The sequence below is a fragment of the Zophobas morio genome, unplaced genomic scaffold (genome assembly GCF_036711695.1).
Source record: "Zophobas morio isolate AGI-343-1 ecotype UQ-CSIRO unplaced genomic scaffold, CSIRO_AGI_Zmor_V1 ptg000005l, whole genome shotgun sequence".
Classification (NCBI taxonomy): Eukaryota; Metazoa; Arthropoda; class Insecta; order Coleoptera; family Tenebrionidae; genus Zophobas; species Zophobas morio.
In genome coordinates this window covers 6,668,165-6,690,073 of record NW_026972110.1, presented here as the reverse complement: position 1 = coordinate 6,690,073, position 21,909 = coordinate 6,668,165, and the positions used below count along the sequence as shown (strand labels likewise).

Here is a 21,909-nt window from a genome sequence, read left to right as displayed (position 1 = left end):
TTTTCGTTCAGTAATTTCAAAACTATGCGGTACCCTCTACCCATTTATTAGTGAATCTTACAGTTTGTTAAACATTAAAAAATCCACTTGCATAATTAATTTTGTGTGGAACTATCCTTATTGAAATCAATAGAGCTTACGGTATTGGGATAATTATCTTGGTTTTGTTCAAAATTAACACTACAGGTTATTCATTAGGTATTAGATTAAATAATATATCTGAGCGCAAACAATATCTCTGTGGCAGTTAAAAATGGAAACTTAACTTTAAACATGAACAGTTTTTTTACACCTCAACCTTCTACTTTCTTGTTTTTTTTTTCTACATAAATTAAAGTAGTGACAATATGTAAGTTAAATTTTCTAACGAATTTCTATTTATAACAGGAAAAAAAGAGGTCCCAAATAAATAACAGCTTGAGAGATCCCTAAGAATCTGGATCCCCCTGGGGCGTCCCCTTGGAATTTACGCCCCCACGACGCAGGGGCTGTGGGGGTGCTATATTAATGCACTGGTTTTTACTTCATAGAGTTGATCACAGAACAAACATCGCAAAATCTAATTTTATATTTTTCAAAGAAACAGGATTTGTAGGACTTATATTTCAAGCGCGAGCGAAGTTCTGTCGGTATAAACATTCTTGTTGTTCCTACTATAATATATTTTTAAACCATGAAACAAAAAAATTGGTCGAAATTTATTTCGATACAACACCCCTCGCTCCTGAACTACAGTAGAACAAATCCAGCTTCTTCCAAAAATTATAAAACTTGGTTTTGGAATTTTATTTTTTCATGATAACTCTTATAAGTCAAAATAAAGATATGTATGCAATGTTAAAGTAAAGGTAAAGAAGCGTGCTACGCGTTTGTTTCAGGTAAGTTTTTCCATTACAAAATTTTATGATGACGTCATCAACATTTTTGCAAAAATGTATATCAATTTGGATAGATGTAGTGTAATACTAATAATAATAGTACTGCATTTCCAATTTTTCGGAAAAATGGGGTGAGTCCTTCTTGTTTTAATCAATACAATAAATTGCTTCATTGATTTTTTTTTTTGAGTCAACTCTTACAAGCATTTCAAAAACTGAGTGCATTGATAAACCACAAGTATACGTAGAGTCAGAATATTTTATATTTTTCATAGAAAATATATTAGGCAAAATTTTGAGATAACGTCATCAATTTTTTGGGAGGGGAGAAACGAATACATTTTGGTTAACAATTTACCATTATTACGATAAGTTTAAACGTTTGTAAGATTTCAGGACATTCGGTTTTGCAGTTTCAAAGTTAAATTACAAAATGTTGTTATGCAGTTTTGATTTTTATTTCCAAAAATCTGAACGTCTAGAGTGAAAACTCAACACGGATTCCTACATCAGAAGTGAACGAGTATCTTGTTTTATAAAATTAAAAAAAAATGACTGTAAATTTTGAAAATGACGTTATCGCATTGATGGTGGGGATAATTAGCCAAATTTTGGTTAACGTTTTACCATATACATGATATTCCTAATATACACACAAAATTTGCCAAGAATCGGTCTAGTAGATTCGGAGATTACTTCTCTAATAAATATCGCCGAGAAAACATGAAACTGATGGCATCGATTGCTGTACCTTTTTAGCTTACGCTCAGGTAATAAAAAACCATTATTAATCTTTTCGCAACTTGTATTATAAATTTACAAGTTTGTGTTTTATGTGAAACACAAAACTAACAATAAATACAATGTATGTGAGAGACTGTTTGATATAAAACAAATATCTATTCTGCCTCCCGATTTTTTCGTGCTTATCGTTTCTATTGGAACCATTTATTTAACACATCATGTGCGGAAAAAGGGATATATTTATAGTCTAGCACAAAAACCGTGCGAAATAAGAATAACATTGGTATCTCTTAGCAAGTTTTAATTGGTCCAAGTTGTCAACGAAGTCAACGCGCAGTATTTTTAACTACGAGTACTACAACTGAAAATAGGAGAAATCTGTGAACGATATAGAGATACGAGTACATATATCTCGATCCATTATTTTCATGCATAGATTTTGATAACAAACAGTGTCACCATAGTGGCGCTTATTTTTAACTATTTTGCAGTATACATGGTTGAGGCTACATTAAATGTCCAGACATTACAGCTAAAGGAGAGTTCGCCAAATAATGAATATTGACTTTCTGTTTCTAAAAGTGGTTGTTAAAAGCTCCCTATAAACTGCTCGGCATTATAGTGGTGATGAATTACAACGCTTACCTGATTTTGGGTTGCTTGCCCGAACATCGTTGACCATTATAATATAACCTAAAATGTGTTCATGCACATCCCAGTCCTAGAACCTGTGTTCTCTTCAGGCAAAAAATCGGAAATGAGATTAGGGCTTTAAATTATCATATTTCCTAAGCGCTTTATTCGTATTTTCCAATAAAGAGAAAGTCAATTTTCGTTATTTGACAGACTCCACTGTACCTTTCTTACCGTGTGTGATATTTGACATATTACTTATTCGCGTATATAAAAATATAGGGTCAACACCTGATATGTACTTACACATGCAAGAAAAAATTTGGCGGAGAAATTCAAAACAACTTTGTTTTTAAAAAAATATATGATTTTTTGACTATGGCAACATTAAATTTATAAACTTGCTAGGCAAAAGTTATTTCGAATTCAATCATATAAATAACATCAACTTCAGGGGTTATTCACACCCATGTTCATTTATATATAATAATATGTCGAATTCAATTTCAGTTTCTCATTATCCCTGAAAAATACCAGTTTTGTTTAACATTATCTATCCTTATATGTCTCGTGTTGAAATAACATACTTCAATATAAACTGCATACCTATATATACATATGATTTTGAAGTTTGCAAATTATCTGACAGTATATTTTTAATATCAGTTTGCTAAAGTTCGAGCGACTGATTATAGGATCCTTTCTACAACAAATCTATTAATTTTATCAGCATTTTATTCTATTACTTTTTGATTATGAAATATGTAGTGTTGATATTAAATAAATTGCTATTATATTTTATATTCATTCTAAATGCATACAATTTATATGATTAATGTGAATAACATGTCCCGTAAAACTTTTTTGTAATTTTAACTCGTAACTTATACGTTGCGGAAAAGATCTATTCCAAATGAACACACTTTTCTCTTATTATTTTTGAGCAAAACGGAAATTAATACTTTCCTTAAATTAACCATCCGTTAAATATGATTTTTAATCTTCCGTTGCACAACATTACTTTATGAGTAGACGTTTCCGTTAAAATACGCGTTTTAACCATTTTTTAATTTTCAGTTTATGATCAAATATATTACAGCATGTGTTTTTCAGGTACGTTGAGCAGTAATTTTTAACAATTAACAGAACTGACTTACAAAATAGGCCTAAGCGTTAAAGTTATCAACATCGGTTTTTTCTCAGAAAAGAAAATATTATAGAATAGTACAAAACCCACCAGCTTTACTCACACTTTGTAATAACAGAGATTGTGGAACAACATTTCCTGAAAAAAGCGTGGCGCTGAATTTAATAAGAACGGAAAGTACAACCAATTTATCTTAGTAATCTTATTCGATTCAGAGAAAAGGTAATACTTTTAGCACACTGTGGAAGTGTCGTTTACACACATTCTTATATTCCAGGGGTTACGAAATGCCACAGCAAGCACAGTCTGAGTTTTTGCCAATGAGTGTTATCGAACTAACTAATTAACACTTTCTTCTGATTAATATATAAAGGTGGATGTTAACAGTTGAATTGTTCTAAATATATTAAGCAATTTCGACGATTATCGTAGTATTAATTGCACCTCTATGCCACATGATACTAAATATATGGCTTAGTACTTTTACAGTAACAAATTTACTATTTCTGACGTAGAAAATTACGAGTTTCGTTCACTTTAGAGAGCTCCCTGCGCTCGTTTTAACCCTTTATTTAAGCACATTAATGAATAACACATGCAAGCGATTTCCAGCAATCCAGCAGACCTGGACGCTCATTTTATTTCATTTTTCATCACTACACTTGTACTATTTTCTCTGCTAATTGATTTACCACACGTACGTCGAAATTGTAAACAATTTTTGTGAGTTGTTCCACAAAAATTCGTTTAGCAGGGTTGAATAAATCCAATCTATTTTCACAATAAAGCGGAAAATACACCGTAAAAATAAAAATACATATATTTGTATTAATCATTGGCATTTTGACCTTATGTACCAGATTATTATCTGACGGAAGAACGATTGGAGACAACACACCAACCACAACTTGCATGCATAAAACACTGAAATACATACGTTATATCGGACTCTAGGGTCCACAATGAGCTGTTTTGCCAGATTCGGGCTGGACCCTCCACGTAATGGTGTTTTCACCGATGCCCCGGAGCCTTGTAATAAGTCCGGTTTATCCACTTCAGGGCCACCAAACTCCTGGAGTTGCTGTAGCCAGCAGCACAGCATCGCCTCGATGCCTTCATCTACCTGGGCAGACAACAAAATAAATCGATAAAAAAATTAATATCTAAAGCTATTTCAAACGATTCACTCTTTGGCAATGTTACAAAAGCTGTCGAATGAATCGTTTTTTCTTTAATTTACAAGCAACTACTTAAAACTCGTTAGTTAAAGCAAGGCACGATAATTTATATTAAAATACCAGGAATTCTTAAGATTTCCTTCATTTAGGCGGAAGATAATTTAAATTCCACAAAGCAGGGCAGCGTCAACATTCGTTATGTAGACAAAGGACAATTCTTTAGCAATTTGGGTATAACCACGTGAATAACGATACAAGCTACATTTGATAAAATAAGATCTAATTTTTATTAATCAGTTTTTATCTCCCGACAATATTTTTATTAAACCCTGCTTAAGAGCTTAAGTGCTTACTGCTTTGTAAAATTTTCGCTACGTGTACATTAAGATTATTAATATTATATACTTAGGTCGATAAAGTGCCACTTTTAATAGTTCATCATTACTATTAACGTATGTACGTATAGTGGTTATCTTAAAAAAATATAAAAATTACAACAGTTTTATAAGACAAAAAACTCGTTTTTTGAAAATAGAATCTAGAATTCAATCTTAGTACCAGTTTTGTCTTTTCAATCAATAAATGTGCCTACTAATTTATTTTGTCGGTTATACCAATCGAATTACCTTAAAATTATGTTGATTGTTACTTGTTAGACTACATTCCATGTTATGATTTCTAGATTTATCTATATTAAAAAAATGTATCAACTACTGTTTGTGATTTACAGATCACGAAATTTCACGATTTGTTTTACTTCAGGTGTAACTTTACAGTGTCATGGCTAAAAAAATACATAGTTTTTTATTTACCTAGATTTATTAAGCGAGGTAAGTTAAATAATTATCTACATCGTATAAGAGAAAAAAAATCACATATTCATTGTGGTGTATATAAGGTTACTATATTGTAGATGAATATCAACAACTCAGTCAGTGTGGTGTTCAGAACGTATGAATATAACATTCTCATTACTTAACACTATTATTACCAACACCACACGGTGATTTCCGAGCACGTATAAATCCTTTCACAGAGGCCCTTCGAGGGATGTTATTTATTGCTTTACCACCGGCTTGAGTTAACTTTACAAATTTTCATTAAACTATCCTTTAGAGCATAGCATACAAATTTTCAAACAAGCTGTGCCACACTGCCGTCGCCTGCATAATTAGATAAAGTCACATGATCCGACAGTAATGAATAACTCCATCTTCATTAACCAAATTAGAAATTCATCAAATCTGAAATAATTTCCATATTTTGCAAATTCAATAAATGTTTAATATTCAAGAAGTAATTTCATTTCCCCTCCCACATTTCCTGAAATTATTTGACCATTTTTTAACGAGGTAAAGTTCAAAATTTTCTTAATTTCATTACACTCTTATCATCATAAAGTGTAAGTCTCTTGAGTTTTACCGTATAATTTTGTTATTTACAACATATACTAGAATAGCAGGCAAAAAGAAAAGAACATAAACATAAATATAGCTGCGTCGCGGGTCCAGATAACAAGACGATTTCTGGAGATCAGCTTATCCCGATCTCTGTTTTACCACTTTAGCCTTTAATTAAAGAGAAATTGTTGCGTAAAAAACCTATTACAAAATGTTTATTCAAACCGAAATGAATTATATAAAAAAAGACAAATATCGTAAGTGGAAATGCATTTTAGTGATTTATTTTTGGTCTTAAATAGTTTGGTCATGAAAAAAATATATTCCTGGAGTTTTATTTTAAATCTTAACGAAAACTTAGAAATTAAACTCAATGGACGTCGTATCCTAACTTATAATTAAACTGTTATGCTTAACAAACCTAATATGATAACGTATTACTTGTCAAATAAATTATACGGTCTGTTTCCTCCTTTGATGGACGAAGAATTAATAATGGTACAATTTACTTAGTATTTTCAATCTGTCGTATAGTAAAACAGTTCATCAAAGTGATAATACCTAAAAAAAAAAATCCTACAAAACATAAAATGGGCTTATTTTATTTAATTCAATTACGTACACTCTTACGCAGTATAACAGAAATTTGGATGTCAATATTTTGATCCGTTCTGAAGACTTCAGAGTTAAATTTATATCTACATTCATTTTGTTTTTTTCTGCTTCGTCGAATGAACTTTTAGTAAAGCTCTTTAAACCGACCTTTATAAAATATATTTTTGTAACTAATAATTTTGGTTTAATATTTCAAAATTTAGAATTAAAAACTGTACTTGTAATTATTTATTAATCCACTGCAACTTCGATTGTATTTGCCGCACTGATCATAATAATAAATAATCCTCAATTTATCAACCCGAGTTTAAAAGCCCGAACTGACAACAAAAGTTGCTCCCTTGAAATGAGTAAATTAATACGTTTCTTACTTCAGTTTGTACCTTCAAGTGGCGTCAGTCATAACGGGTAAATTAAAAATGAATATTTTATTGCAAATTTTGAAATGTTTAAGGCTTAAGCCAACGCTATTTTATAAAAGAGCCTAATATGAATGAGTTTCATCAACAGTTTTGAGGAATAAATATTTATGCCCAAAGCCCCATCCTGTTTATAATGTAGCAGCACTTTCAAATTTACGAGATCACGAGCCACGTCTGACAGTAATATTGATAATTTAAGGATAGCTCATTTTGTATCTAATAATTCAACACGTGCACTCACATAACTGAAATTCGTTTTTTAGGGTTTATGCCATAGCAAAGTCACGTGGTTGTAGATTCTACAAAGTTGGAAGCTAATTTCCTCTGCGGTCCCTTAGGGAAAAAGTTTTGCATTCAACAAATGATTGACTAAAATAGTTTTCAAACATGTATTTTATTATTGAAGCATATTATTAGTCAAGAGAAAATTATTATTTTTCATAAAATAGATCTACATATTTTTAGTTGCCTTTGTAGCAAAAGTTTCATTCGTTATTTACCAGTTGCTGATTATTTAATCCATGTTAAAAATAAAATGCAGTAGATTCACATTAACGGCAGCTGTTTAGAAATGTGATTGTTGTCGTTAAATTAAATACTGTACACTTGCCATAAAACAGTAATAGCTGGTGCACATTCGAACACTGCAGCAAAGTTACGACTGCTAACTTATCCGTTCCTAATTTGTAAATTACGAGAGAATTTGATACTGTAGTGTCTTGCGTTTCTTTAATCAAAATAAGAAGCTGGATGATATCAAAACTATGTAACATATTACTTACATTTAACCTTACCTTGACGCTTGATTATGTGCTTGTGTATGATCTTCATCTTTGAAAAGCTCAATAATAGAAACAAATGCAATAATAATTTTTAATGTAATCAGCAACGTAAATTATCATGAATAAATTCATTTCTTCAAAGAGATACCGAGATATAATTTATTTATAATTAACAAAATATGAAATCACGAAAATTATATATTTGTATGATAAAATTTAAAAATAAAGACGTCCAGATATTACAAACAAAAAATTTAAAAGCTCCCTTGCACATACATCAGTAAAGTTTTTAAACTGTAGTTACTATCTCTGCTTAAGAATTATATTTTCCATGTTAAAATATAACAAATATAGTACGAAACAGAAGTCTTGGAATAATGATTTCACTTTCCATCGTTGTTAAAAAAAAAAAATGAGTTCATCTTTCAACTCAATAATCTGTTATTTATAAGTATACGCAACTGGAAAAATAAATTATAAAGCAGCTGCCTGTCTAAACCAAAATGTTCGTTTAAAAGAAACAATGTTTTTTAGCTAACAAAAATGATACAAATTTATAAAAGTTCCGTTTTATTGCTCAAATTCCCGCAACTGAATTAACACAATGGAGCAAACTCAAATTTATTACACTTTTCATGTTTCACGTATCCACGTTTTATACATAAATTAAAGGTGTAACGTTGGTCCTTTTTACCAGCTTAATCTTTCGAAGTCACATTTTTTGCTACGTATTGTATAAATCTCAGTTAAATATTGAAACAGAACCAAAGCTATCAGTTTCCACCAGCATGTTGTTATCTTATTATACATACCTATCATTATCATTGATTTTTAAATTTTTAGTAATCTTTCATTATTACACGTAACTATTTTTTATATAGTCTTGTTAAGTCAATATTTAGCCAAATGTGATTTAAAAAAATGCATTACAATGTTGCTGTTCTGAAAGATTTATTTTACATTTCTGCCAAACATCTTTAACAGAGTACCTACTAGGTTAAAGTAAATTTTTAATATTTTTGCCTATTTTTTTTTTAAGTATTATCTATCTAATAGAGAAACAATAGCTGCCAAGTTCATTAGAAAACGCAGTTGTTTGTTAGTGAAAGTAGATGAGTATTTAGTAATGTTGAGTGATCACTTGATCAGTGATAACTATATGATTAAAATGTGAAAAAGAGAAATAAGACGGAACGCCAAAAATTGGAATCTGAAACGTTTATTGAAGATACAGAAAACATGATAGAGCAGGACCCAACAAAATTCTGGTCGTTTGACAATTAGAATAGCAAAACTACAAATATACCAGTTAAATGGTATGGAAAGACAAGCGGGGACTTTTGGAAATTGGTCCTTAAAACGGGGGAATAGCCGTTAAAAGTTCTTTGCTGCGGGTTGTTAATAAAGTGAAAAGATTGGAATGAGCTAGAAATCGCAAGGGTTGGACAATGGATAGTTGAAAAATTGTGCCTACGAAACAAAGTTTGAAGTTTTTGGCTCCAGCCGAAGAATTTTTGTCAGAAGATTTGATGGTAGCGGGGTTTGAGATTTAGTAAAAATACAATTATAGCAAAACATACTTTGATCTCCTATACAAGAATAATTAAAAAAGAATTTATTTTCTAACAAGATAATGATCATAAGCATATATGTATATTATTACAGGATGAGTTAGACCGGAAAGTACACCAGCACTGTTAGTTGTATGCCTGAAGATCATCTTTGGATATTTCTGCAGGAAGAATGGGGGAAAATAAGTGCAAGCATCCTAGAAAAACTTTTAAATCGAATTTCTCGAGTCTGCACTGGGGTCATCAAAGTGAATGGAAGGCACATTGATGAGAGTAAAATTTAATTCTAATTTCTTTTTGTTAGTTTCAGATGTTATCATTCCTAATAAGACGTAGAAGTAATTTTTTATGAAAAATGAAAAAAAAAAAAGATTAATAATAATAGGTTGTTCTTAAATACTTATGGACTTTTATTCTTAAATGTAAAATCGATACACATAGAGACACTGCAAGAAAAGAAATCTTTCGTGAACAGTTCATGAAAATTTGTTTACTGCAAGAAGAAATGATTTATTATTGACTTTCATGCAAAAGTTTTAAATTGATTAAATACTGGAAATAAAATCTGGTCAAGAAGCCTGCTTTCTATTTTATTGTTTTTTTTCCGTATGTCGTAGTGTTTGTCATCGTGTTCGGAACATTTGTCATTTAGATGTCAAACTCAGTTTGAGAGTTATTAATTCACAATAGTATACAGCGTGTTATTGAAAGGTAAGTACAAAATAAAATCGGTAGTTCGTCTCGATATATGGGTGCTAAAAGTAAAAAAGTTCAGGTAAAATCGTTCTCCTTTTAGAGATAACAATTATTAAAATTTATGTCCAAATTCGTTGTACGCCTCTGATAAAAAGGTCATCTTTCGTTTCTATAGCAACAAAAGGGTCTCTTATTTTTTTATTATTGTTATAGTTGCTAGGATTTACGAAAATAAATTAATTTTACCTATTTATCCTTCAGTAGCGTCTAAAAAGTTTGGATAAGGGTTAATTTTCCCCTTGTAATTTTGATAACACAAAATAAGTTTTTCAGACTTCTTAGACTTCGCGAAAAACCGTCAATTTTGTTATACGTACGTTTTAATAACACCCTGTATATGACAGCTTTCAAAATTCATTTTATACATACGGAAAAAATCAAAATCTGGTAACATAACACTGCTGGAAGAGATAACCTTCTAAGAAGATGCATTAGTTTCATTTATACTATTCGAAGCACGTATTCTAACATAATTAGATTACAATAGCCTGGCACTACAGTTAAGGACTATACCATCAGATTTCCAACAAAAATGTAGACAGACATATTTTCCAAGACTTCGGTAAGAAGAAAAAAAGCTTGTTAACTGTATGTGAAAATTTTGTTTTATGATGACCTTTTTTATTCTCCTTGTATCAGCGTATTCATTTGTATTTGTTTAATTTAATTTTTCCTTATATTAATACAAGGTTCAGGAGGCACACAGTCCTCGATATCTCATTAATTATTATTAGAAATAGAAAAAAAGTCACTAAATAAACTAAACTTACACGGTATTAAAAGTATGTTGGATATACAGAGTGTTTTGTCTACGAGGCATACCATAGAAGTTAGTCCTTTTTTTTAATAGAATACCCTATATATTTTTGGATATTCGTATTAGCCCCTGCCTAGGCTTATTTTTTAAATTCCGATGCGACGTTGCCACGTTATTCTAATTTTTTTGAATTTTTTTAGCAATGCAAGGGTTCACAAAAAAAATCGCAACAACATTATTTTTAATTGTGTTGCAATATTTTATTAAGAATTAAACAGAGGTACGCACTTTCTTATGGTATTAATTAAATAAAATTTTATTGCAAACTGTTTGTAAAAAATAACTTCACAATTTTCAAATATTAATATTTCAGTTTTGTCAAATGGAACAACCTATATGTTATTACTGCATCTTACTCTGTTTTTTTTTTCTCTTTCTAACAGTATGGCGGTGTGTCCTTAAAAAAAGTAAAAAATCTCAATAACCATCAACTTTAAATTAATAGAGAAAATACTTAACAAAAACTAAAGAGAACAAAAACAGCATAAGACGCAGTAATAATATACAAGGTGTTAATAAAACCCCATTTTATTTTTATCACAGTAAAGCGCGTATCTTTATTTATCTCTATACAAAATTCCTATTGGGATCAAGATTTAAAATGTAAGCCTCTACTATTTTTGCGAACCTTTCTGTTGCTAAAACATTTCAAGGAAACTGGATTAACTTGGCAACCTCGCATCGCAATCTTATGCCTAATTTAGTGGCATATCAACCGTAATTGAAAATCTGCGTTCGTTTGCCATGGTTTGCGTTTATTAGAAGCAAATTGGAAGTTCGATTTTGCATCTATCAATAATGTTCATATACGGGGTTATGATAAAGTAGTTCACAAAATTCATAAAAAGCACAGCATTTGTTTTTGAAAAAAATGCAAAACATGTCAAATCTTCCATTTTACTCTTCATCTTTTGACATTTGTGAAATTTGTAAAAGTTATGACGTGATCAATGTTTTTTTTAATGAGACGCTATAATTTTAATCGGACTGTTTGATAAAGCTTATTTTTCTAGATATGAAAATGTAGCTTGATGTAAGGGTTGCATAAAAAAAATGTAGAAAATAACAAACGAAATTAACATGAAACAAAATGAAATCCAAATAACTAAAAATTAAAACAAAAATCTGTCAAAGAGAATCGCTTTTGTTGACAGCCTTTTTGAACAGCTGCTCTCTCGGCTACAAGACCGAGAAATCGTCGGTATTTACTACTTACTACTACTGCGCTAAGAACTTCATCCTCTGGAACAATAATTACTACTGGAAATACAAATTGTATTTTTCGTTTAACCATTAATAAAGAATAAATATTGAATAGACGGAGTTTAAGTTGCCATGACGCCTTTATGGCACAGCATAACGGCACGATTTCCAAAATTATGGCACGGTCTGCCGGAATCGGCCTAAAAATACTTATGAACGATTTTGACATCTATAATGTCAGAAATAGTTATAATGCTAGTCGACGACAAAATATACAGGGTGTCTCAGAAATAAGTACATTAATTTTAACCAGTAACAGAACTCGTGAAACGGAACAACTTTTTTATCTAGCATTTTTTCGAACACTCAACTCGAATTTCGAATTTTCCCACCCATATATTCACGAGCCGTCTATGTTCACCTTAAATAATAATTTAAATAATAACAACACTACAACAATGAAGACGGTATCCTAGCAACCGTTTTGACACTGACAATCATTTTTATGTCAAGTGTATGTTATTAAACGTTGTCTCTTTAAAGTTTGTTTGGCACAGATTTCTAATTTATAGACGAAATGTGTTGAAATGGCTTTGTTTTCAAATCTGGAAGGCACCAATATCGTTCTAACGTAGGGTGAAGCTCGGGGAAATGGCACTCGCGCCCAAAGAATGTTTTCAGCATGGCCGACTAGTATAAAGATTATGGCCTGTCCGATTCTACGACAACTGGTCGCAAACAATTGATCGTGCGACAATTGATCGCAAGCAACTCGTCGCAGCACAATTGGTCGCACGCGACAATTGATCGCGGTGACAATTGATCGCAGCGACAATTGGTCGCACGTAAATTGATCGCAGCGACAATAGATCGTACGTAAATTTATCGCAGCGTCAATTGATCGCAAGGTAAAATTCATCGGGAAGTATTTTCTTTTATTAAAACTAAATATTTTGTATTCTGAATTTTAAGTTGCAATAAATTTAGCAATCAGGTAAGGTGTAAATATCGAATTAAAAACAATTTGAATATAGATAAGTGACGAAGTTTGTAGTTGCACTTTAAAAATTAAAAAATACGAGCGTAAACACCTTGTTACATAAGATTTTTTATTAATAAATTGTCATTTTGGTTATTTTTTTTAAGAGATTGTTTCTATTTATCTCGTTGCTTATTTTACCTATTATATTATAGGAACTAGCTTCATTATAATAAGTACTCAACATAAAAACAAGTGTTTATTGTTCTTAACTAGACTACAATTATTTAAAAAATCATATTTTTAACAACCTTTAAATTTTGACACATTTTGATATAGAATTGCCTCTATTGTCTATTCTTGTCTTTATACATATCACCAAACAATAAAATTTATGAACTAATAGTACATCTAGAGTATCCATATGCAGCGAATGTAAATTCCACTGGACGGATATAATACTTATTTTAATCCCTTGTAAATTGCAACGGATCTTTTACAGGGTTTGAGAAAGGTTTACGTGTATTGTAAATATATATTGCAAAAACTTTTATTAGAGCGTCAAGAATAACTTTGTGTTACCGGGAAATCTAAGAAATGTAGGTACTTATGCAACTAAAAACTTATTTTTTAATTATTATTATGTGACTAGTATTGTACTGAAGAAAAATTCAGTTGTACCATATGTGGCTGTAAAAAAATACATATACAGGGTTAGTCACGAGAAAATTATTTCTGAAAATTATTTTTACGCAACCCAAAATACGAATACCATGTACCACTTGATACTAACTGAATTTAAAATGAAATGCTTAATTCATGATTGCTTTGAGTTTGGCAATGTCATTTTGACAATTCTGGAAAAGGAGGTTACGCGAGTGTCCATGGTGGTACCGCAGCCAGTTGGAGATCTCCGCTCGCGCCGCTAATAAGTTTGTCAGGGCTTGCTTCGAGTGCCTCTTGATCTTTTGCAACCGATTAATGACGAGAAAATTATTTCTAAAAATTCCTTTTACGATAGATATTTCTATGACGTGTAAAACAGTCTCAGATTTAAAAAAATGGAAAAAATAATTGGTTCGCAGTTTTCCATGAATGACCCTACTACGGGCTGCTACCTGTTTTTATTCTTCTCCGCACTTTGCATCCTACAAAAATTTACAACATGGGCTGGAGAAGCCCACCTACATCCGGCAGATTAGGCAAGTAATTGTGAGTATGAATAGTCGGCCTTCCGAGTGAAATGCCCTTCAATAAACTTTTCAAACTTCCCAAGCTAAAAATTAGTCACGCCATTACGAAGAACCACTACTCAGTGGCGTCGTCATCCTGGTTGTTTCTACTGTTTAACGGTATTCACTGTTTGTATTACTTGTTACTCGTGATGTATTGATTGATTTAAATATTTTAAATAATATTAATTAATAGAGAATATAAATCTGTTATGTGCGTTGTTTTATTCAACAAATTTTATTCCATGAGCCGCTTCAAAAAAAAAAAAAACTGTACGTCACTGTCATCGGCAGTCTAATCTGGATAGTGAGGGGTACTGTACTGACACTTTACCGGTTTGGCTCGAAACCATCATTTTAAGTCTGGCACTTCCTCCAGTAAGAGCATATCCCTTTGCTCCATGGTCAAAACTAATCTTTTTACGATCTTGTTTACAGAAATGACGTAAAAGTGGAGATTGGTGTGTAGGTACTTAGCAAAGGAAACGAGATAAATTATTCATTCTTTGGTATCTACAAGTGCCGTATTAACAGTGTGAGCGTTCAAAAAAGTTCTGAATGAAAAAACATCTTTGGTTTTATCATGGATTAAAGATAATCCAGAACTAATTTGTAGTGAGCAAAAAATTGTCTGCAAAGAATGCAATAAACTCCAAGATTAATTGTTAATATATAAATTCAAATTTCTTTGCACCAAATTTATTAAAAAATATATATATTTAATTTTTTAAAATATCGAACGTAATGAAAATAATACTTTTTCACTTAAAACTGTAACGAGGGTTTTTTTTCACGATTTATCTATAACTTTTTAATTTGACAATTGTAATAATTTTAAAACCATTTTTTATTAAAGAAAAATGACGTCTAACACGTTTTGAAAGCTATTTTTTTCACTCGTTTAATTGACAAACTTTAAATTTGTGAGAAGAAAAGCTTGAATCACTTACTTGAGCGTCTAATCAATAAGACGAATAATCCAAATGAACATTACAGTAGCATACCGACGAGATGTGTCAGCATTAAAAAAAATATTTTACAATATTTTCACTTTTTTGCACTTTGGTTTAGTCGGAACTGAGCCTAATAGTTACTGTTTTTATGGAACTCGTATGTATTTATTTTGACACTTTTTTTTAGAAATAATGAAATTTTTGAGAATATAGCACATTATTTTATTTTCCTCATTCATAACAATTACTTATTTCTCTATAAACGCTATCGTTTTTCGCCTGCGATCAATTGTCGCATGCGACCAGTTGTACTTGCGACGAATTGTGTTGCGATCAATTGTGACTGCGACCAGTTGTCGTTGCGACCAGTTGTCGCTGCGACCAGTTGACGCTGCGATCAGTTGTTTGCAATCAATTGTCGCGCGACGAATTGTGCACGACGAATTGACGCGGTACCGGCCTGTCCAAAGGTACCATACGTGCTGCCATCTATTAATAATTCAAAAACGACAAAAGAATTATTAACACTTTTTGAAAGGCACAAATGCATTCATACCGAAACAAACGACCATTACACGTTTTGAAGTCTCATAATGTCAAATCAAATTAAAATTTTGCTAAATTATTAAGTGTAATTATTAATAAATGGCAACACGTATGGTACCACTTGGAGAGGCCATAATCTTTATACTAGTCGGCCATGGTTTTCAGAAAGCCTCCCAAATCGTCGTCTGCCAAATGTGCGCAGTTTTAAGAACGTTGCAACCTCTTCGTGAGTGCGGATCTTTTAAACGTGCACCTCAGGATCGGGGTAAGTTACGTAGTAATAGAATTGCTAATATTGAAAAGGCTGTTTTGAAGAGTGTCGAAGCTCGACCGGGCGTTAGCACGCACCAGTGTCTAGTGTGATATATCGGAGAGTAGTATTTGGAGGATACTCAGAGAATAAATGTACCCCTTTCAGGACCAGAAAGTTCAGTTATTGAAACTAACAGACTTACCACGTAGGCAAAACTTTTGTCAGTGGGTTAATAGAAAAATAAACGAACAATCAAATTTTGTATCTCTTATACCATCAACTGATGAAGTCGGTTACACGAGCGAAGGTGTAATTAACACCCACATTTGGGCCGATGAAATTCCGTACGCCATTAGGGAGCAGGATTTTCAATTTCTCTCTAAATATTTGTCACGTTATCAAGATTAGGAAAATACGTATCCTAGTTACTTTATTGGACCATAAATTATTATTAATTATAATAATTATTAGTGTCCATGGGTGACTGAGGATCCATGGACGGGTAGGCTTAATTGGGATAAAACTTTAACAATTTTTAACTTGATAATTAAAAAGTTTTTGACAAAATTAAAAAAAGTTGTTGAGTTCAATGAGCTCTATAACTGATTAAAATTAATGTACTTATTTCTGAGACACCCTGTATATAGAATATTTTTTGCTGATGTAATCGGGCAGTTTGTGACTTGTAAGTAAATATGTTTTTGTTTGTCTATACTTCTGTCAAAGTCGTATAAGGATAGCTCGTTTGGTTATGGCGATAGGCTTTGAAACCACGAAGAAAAAGAAGAAGTGTGTCCTTTGTTCAACGAAGTACATTTTGGACGACCTTCAACTGCTAGAAGCACAATTAGTAGAATTGTTGAAAAATTTAATCAAACAGAAGACGTGAGAGATGTAGAAGACCACAAATAAACGATAACACTAAGTTGAATATCTTATTATCATTGGAACACAACTCCCATGTAACAACCACGAAAATGGCTTTACAAGAAAATGTTAACAAGTCGTTTGTGGTAGTTTTGAAAAAAAAAGAGAAACTGCAGCAGAAAAAGATTCTGATAGACGATTGGAATTTTGTGAAAGCTTCATTAGACATTGTGACGGCAATCCCAATTTTTCAAATAGTATCGCATTTTCGGATGAAGCAACATTTCACTTAAATTGTACCGTAAATCGATACAGTTGTCGTTACTGGGCTAGAGAACAACCTCACTGGGTTCAAGCGCCACACACCCAACGTCCCCAAAAAATTAATGTTTGGGTGAGTATAATAAACCGAATATTCATTGGCCCCTGCTTTCTTCAGGGAAATTTAATAGTCGCTCAATATTTAGATCATCTTAAAACCCCAGTGCTTCCGGATCTAATGGCTACGTTTCCTGATCCAGATAATCCACAAAATTTAGATCGCAGGATCCAACAGGAGGGGGCACCACCACATTATGGCAAAAATGTAAGGGTTTTTTGGATAATCAATTTGATGGAAAGGAGATTGGAAGTCGTGGGCAATAGAATCGCCTTCTAAGTCTCCAGATCTGACACCCCTTGATTCTTTTTAATGGGGAGATTTAAAAAGTCGTGTTTACATGAACAGGCCCGATAATTTAGACGACTTGAAAGTACGAATTGGTCATGAAATGACTCGTATAAGTCCCCAGAGTATTGAAAATTCTGTCAATCAGGTCAAACAGTGGATGGGGAACAGTTTGAACAATTTCTATAGCATACATTTTTACTCCAACGTATTATTCGGCATTTAATATTTATCATTAAAATCAAGTTTATTTTGTTTGTTATTAATTTTCTCATATTTTTTTATTATGCAACCCCTACATTGAACTACATTTTTAAAAGCAGAAAAATAAACTTTATAAAATAATGCAATCAAAATTATAGCGTCTAATTTAAAAAAAATCATTGATGATGTCAAACTTTTATAAATTTGACGTAATTTTTTTTTTGAGAAATGTGAAATGATGGAGAGTAAAAATAAAAAGCTTGATATGTTTTTACATTTTTTTCAAAAACAAATGCTTCGCTTTTTATGAATTTTGTGTTTGTATAGAATAAAAGAAAGTAGGGATTAATAGATTATTTTTTTATTGTTGTAGTTTATTAAACTCTGCGTCAGTAAAGAAATATACAAAATTTCCATTGGGAAAAGTTGCTAGTTTGTATGCTTTGTACCGTGAATTCAACATATATCATGTTTCTAAATACGATGCTACAATATTAACACAAAAATCCAATTAAGCACAAAACCGTTCAACCTTATCACTCCTCTGCTAATAAAAACTCGTGGAGTTAACAAATGAAGAGAATCAAATTCATTCGGCAGATTAGCACTTGTACAATATTCATCTGCAACAAATCGCTAAAGTTGAAATCCGTTAAATTATCCAATAAACCGCTTCGTTCAACTCTAATAACTAAAATTAATTAAACTTAGTTAGACAGTCCTCAGCTTGGAATCAATGTGAAACTTCTCATCAAGTTACGCTTAGTCAATATTCCCCGAAACCCCGTCCTTTGAAAGGAAATCTGATAAAAAGGCAATAATTTCACTCACCCTGCGACTATCCGCAATCTGCGGGAAGACAAAATCAGTGGCCGTCAACAGGACCTTATAGGGTCCTTTGGAGACGCGCTTTTTCAGCAGCTGGTTTCTGGCTAAGGCCGCGGTCCCGAGAAGAACCGTAACGAACAAACAGGAGCAGCCCAGAATCCCAAGGACACTCAAGGCTTTGGTCAGTTCGGTTTCGCATCCTTCACATTCGTCTAGCTGTTTGTGTTTGAGGATCCACTCTTCTAAATTGTCCCGGACCTCCGTGACCACAAATTCACTGGAATTGTCCCGGCTCACGCTTAAAAGCGATCCGAAAATATCGTCGTCCTGCAAACCCGACAGCAGGAAAACGGATTGTTCGTCGCGCACAGCACTCAAACTCGCGAAGGATTTTTTGATGTTCTTCAAAACGGCACACTCCAGACTCGCATTGTCTGCGGCGGTGTAAATCAATATGTGCCTTTTGCTGACCGCACTCACCGTGTCCAGAAAATTTGTTGAATTAAATCCGGAAACCTCCGTGCTATTTTTTTGCTGGGTAAAAGCGTATTTCCAAGAGAGTAAATTCGATGTGTCTATAAATATCGTTAATGTGTTGTGATCTTGCGCCAGGTGGAGACTGTCGATTACCTCCAGCACGTTCTTCCCCGTCTCATCGGCAGGTAGACACATCACCACCGCTGGAAAACAATACAAAAATCTCTGTAAGAATGACAGAAAAGGCAATTACGTTCTTTAACGACCATGAGGAAAAACGAACAAGTTGTGACGCTTTGTTCAAATTTACGAAGGGGATAGCTGTGAACAAAATACTGTAAGAAATCCTTTCAGGAATTCGATTGTGATTATCCAACAATAGTAGTAAATACTTGCAATCTAAATCTCCACTCGGGGAATGTACAATGATACAAAGAAAGCAAAATTTATAGTTATTTGTCGCAGTAAAAATATCAATATAGTTTAAATAAATGTTTACAAGGAATGACTCTATACATCTTTTTAAAAACGAAAACACGACATTTCTCTAAAGAATAAATCTTCCTTTTGTTCCAGGTGATTTAGCGTAGATTCGTTACTTGCGCTATCAGTAGCTTATTTTTGGAATTGAATTCCTTTCTTTGTTTTTTACTTTCCAACTGATAACACACACTTTTTAACCCCAATAACTTAAAATAAAGATAGGTATATATTGTCAAACTACAGACAAAGAGACATCCTATACATATTTTTAAGTGGGTTTTCCACAATAAAACTTTGTGTTGACGTCAAGAATTTTTTACTAATAACAACAACTATATTTCCAAAATTTCTGAAAAATGAATTAAATTCTTTTTGATTTATCCAAAATATTTTGCACATTTTAGATACGATTTATGCACCAAAATTTTGAGCCGATATCCTCAAAGGGATAAGCAGATATATTTTGAGTACCAATTAAGCACGTTTACGATAACCTTTAAAAGTTTACAAGATTTGAGAGCATTTGGTTCTCAGTTTCTAATTCAAATTGTGAAATGTTGATATCCAATTTTAATGTTTATTCCAAAAATTTAGATGTCGAAGGTAAAACATGAGGGCAGATTCACAAACTACAGGTATATATGTATTTATAAAATTTAAGTAGGGTTTACTTTCCAAATTATGAGATGACATCATCAAAATATTGGTGGTTATGAATTTTGGTTTGTACTTCACAATCTACACTGTTTCCTGAAATACATATACAATTTCATAATAATCAGTCCAGTTTAGGAAATTATTTTTCTAATACAACTGCCAACAGCGCAGTTTTTATTTTGTTTGTATGTAAAGTAAGTAATTTTTTATTTAATACTTAATGTCCTTTTTACTCCTACAGTATGCATGTGGTCTGTTGTCTGTTGGGGATTTCATTAGACAAATAATTTCCAAAAATACAAGACTGATTGTTGTGAAATTTTGTATGTATATATTAGGAATGGATGGTAAAATGCTAACCAAAGTTTGGCTACTCATCCCCATCAACAACGAGGTGACATCATCTCCAATATTTACAATAACAAATATTAATATTTAAATTTTATGCAAAATCAAATGCTCTAAAATCTTGCTAACATTTTACAGTTATCGTAAGCATAGTAAATCGTTAATCAAACTATATCCGTTTATTCCCTCCCAAAAAAAAGTTGATGACGTCATCTCAAATTTCACCGAATAAATCTGAAATATGTGCAATATTGTATATTATATAATAGTCTACACTCGTGATTTATCAATGCATTATTGCTATTGCCCATTCCATTTTCCCGAAAATTCACACTGCACAGATTCAAATTAATATACGCGTCCTTACTGAAATGTTGATGACACTGTCAAAAAATTTCTATATAGAAAAACTCACTAGAAATATATGCTTACGATGAAAAACTCGTTTGAAACACATGCGTAGCAATTCGCTCCTTTACACTTACTCCAATATTACATAGACACATATCTTTATTTTAACTTATAGAGGTTCCCTTAAAAAAAAATAAAATCCGCAAAATCGAATTTTATCATTTTATAATTTTTCGAAAAAAATGTTTTATTGTACCTCAGAGACAAGACAAGTTTTGTCGAAATTACCTTGGGCCAATTTTTTAGATCCCCTCATGTTGCATGACTCATACAATTTAATCTATAAAGCAATTTATTTTACTGATCAAACTAAGAACGGTTCACCCTATTTTCCCGAAAATTTGGCACTACAAGACCTATCCAAAGTGGTATATGGGTCCTTAATAAAGTCATCACAAAATTTTGTTATGAAAAACTCACTTGAATCATGAGCATGGTATGCTTATTTACGTGTAGTTTAGCAGAAAGTACATAGGTATCTTTATTTGGACTTTTTGGAGTTGTCATAAAAAATAAAATTTCCAAAATCAAATTTCATATATGAGAAATAGTGTGACGACCTAAAGGGTTTCTACTATGCAGAAAGGTCGAACTTCCGCGCTATTTTGGGAAACCTATCAGGCAATCAATGAGCGAAAATAGCTACTTCCTGGACAAAAGCCCTGCCGGACGATGGATTAGACCTACCTAAACTGGTGTTAACATTTTTGACGGATTTTTCTGCGATTCCTTATATGCAAATAATGTTTATACCAGTAGCGTAACTAAAAATATACGCGCCCCTCCGCAAACTTAAATTTCAACCTCTCCCCCACTTTTAATAAGAATAAAAGAATAATTATCGTAATAGTAGCTACT

The 21,909-nt window shown here is 32.1% G+C and overlaps 1 protein-coding gene across 2 annotated transcripts in view; it reads right to left on the bottom strand.

The window, feature by feature from the left end:
- Positions 1 to 21,909, bottom strand: part of LOC135122534 (retinal guanylyl cyclase 2) — a 217,168-nt gene that overhangs the window by 114,741 nt on the left and 80,518 nt on the right. For both annotated transcript variants that reach the window (XM_064046770.1, XM_064046771.1), the window contains exons 6-7: positions 18,679 to 19,355; positions 4,340 to 4,525 (exon numbers count right to left, since the gene is read on the bottom strand). In XM_064046770.1, coding sequence (XP_063902840.1) covers positions 4,340 to 4,525; positions 18,679 to 19,355 — 863 coding nt within the window. The remainder of the gene's footprint in view (positions 1 to 4,339; positions 4,526 to 18,678; positions 19,356 to 21,909) is intronic.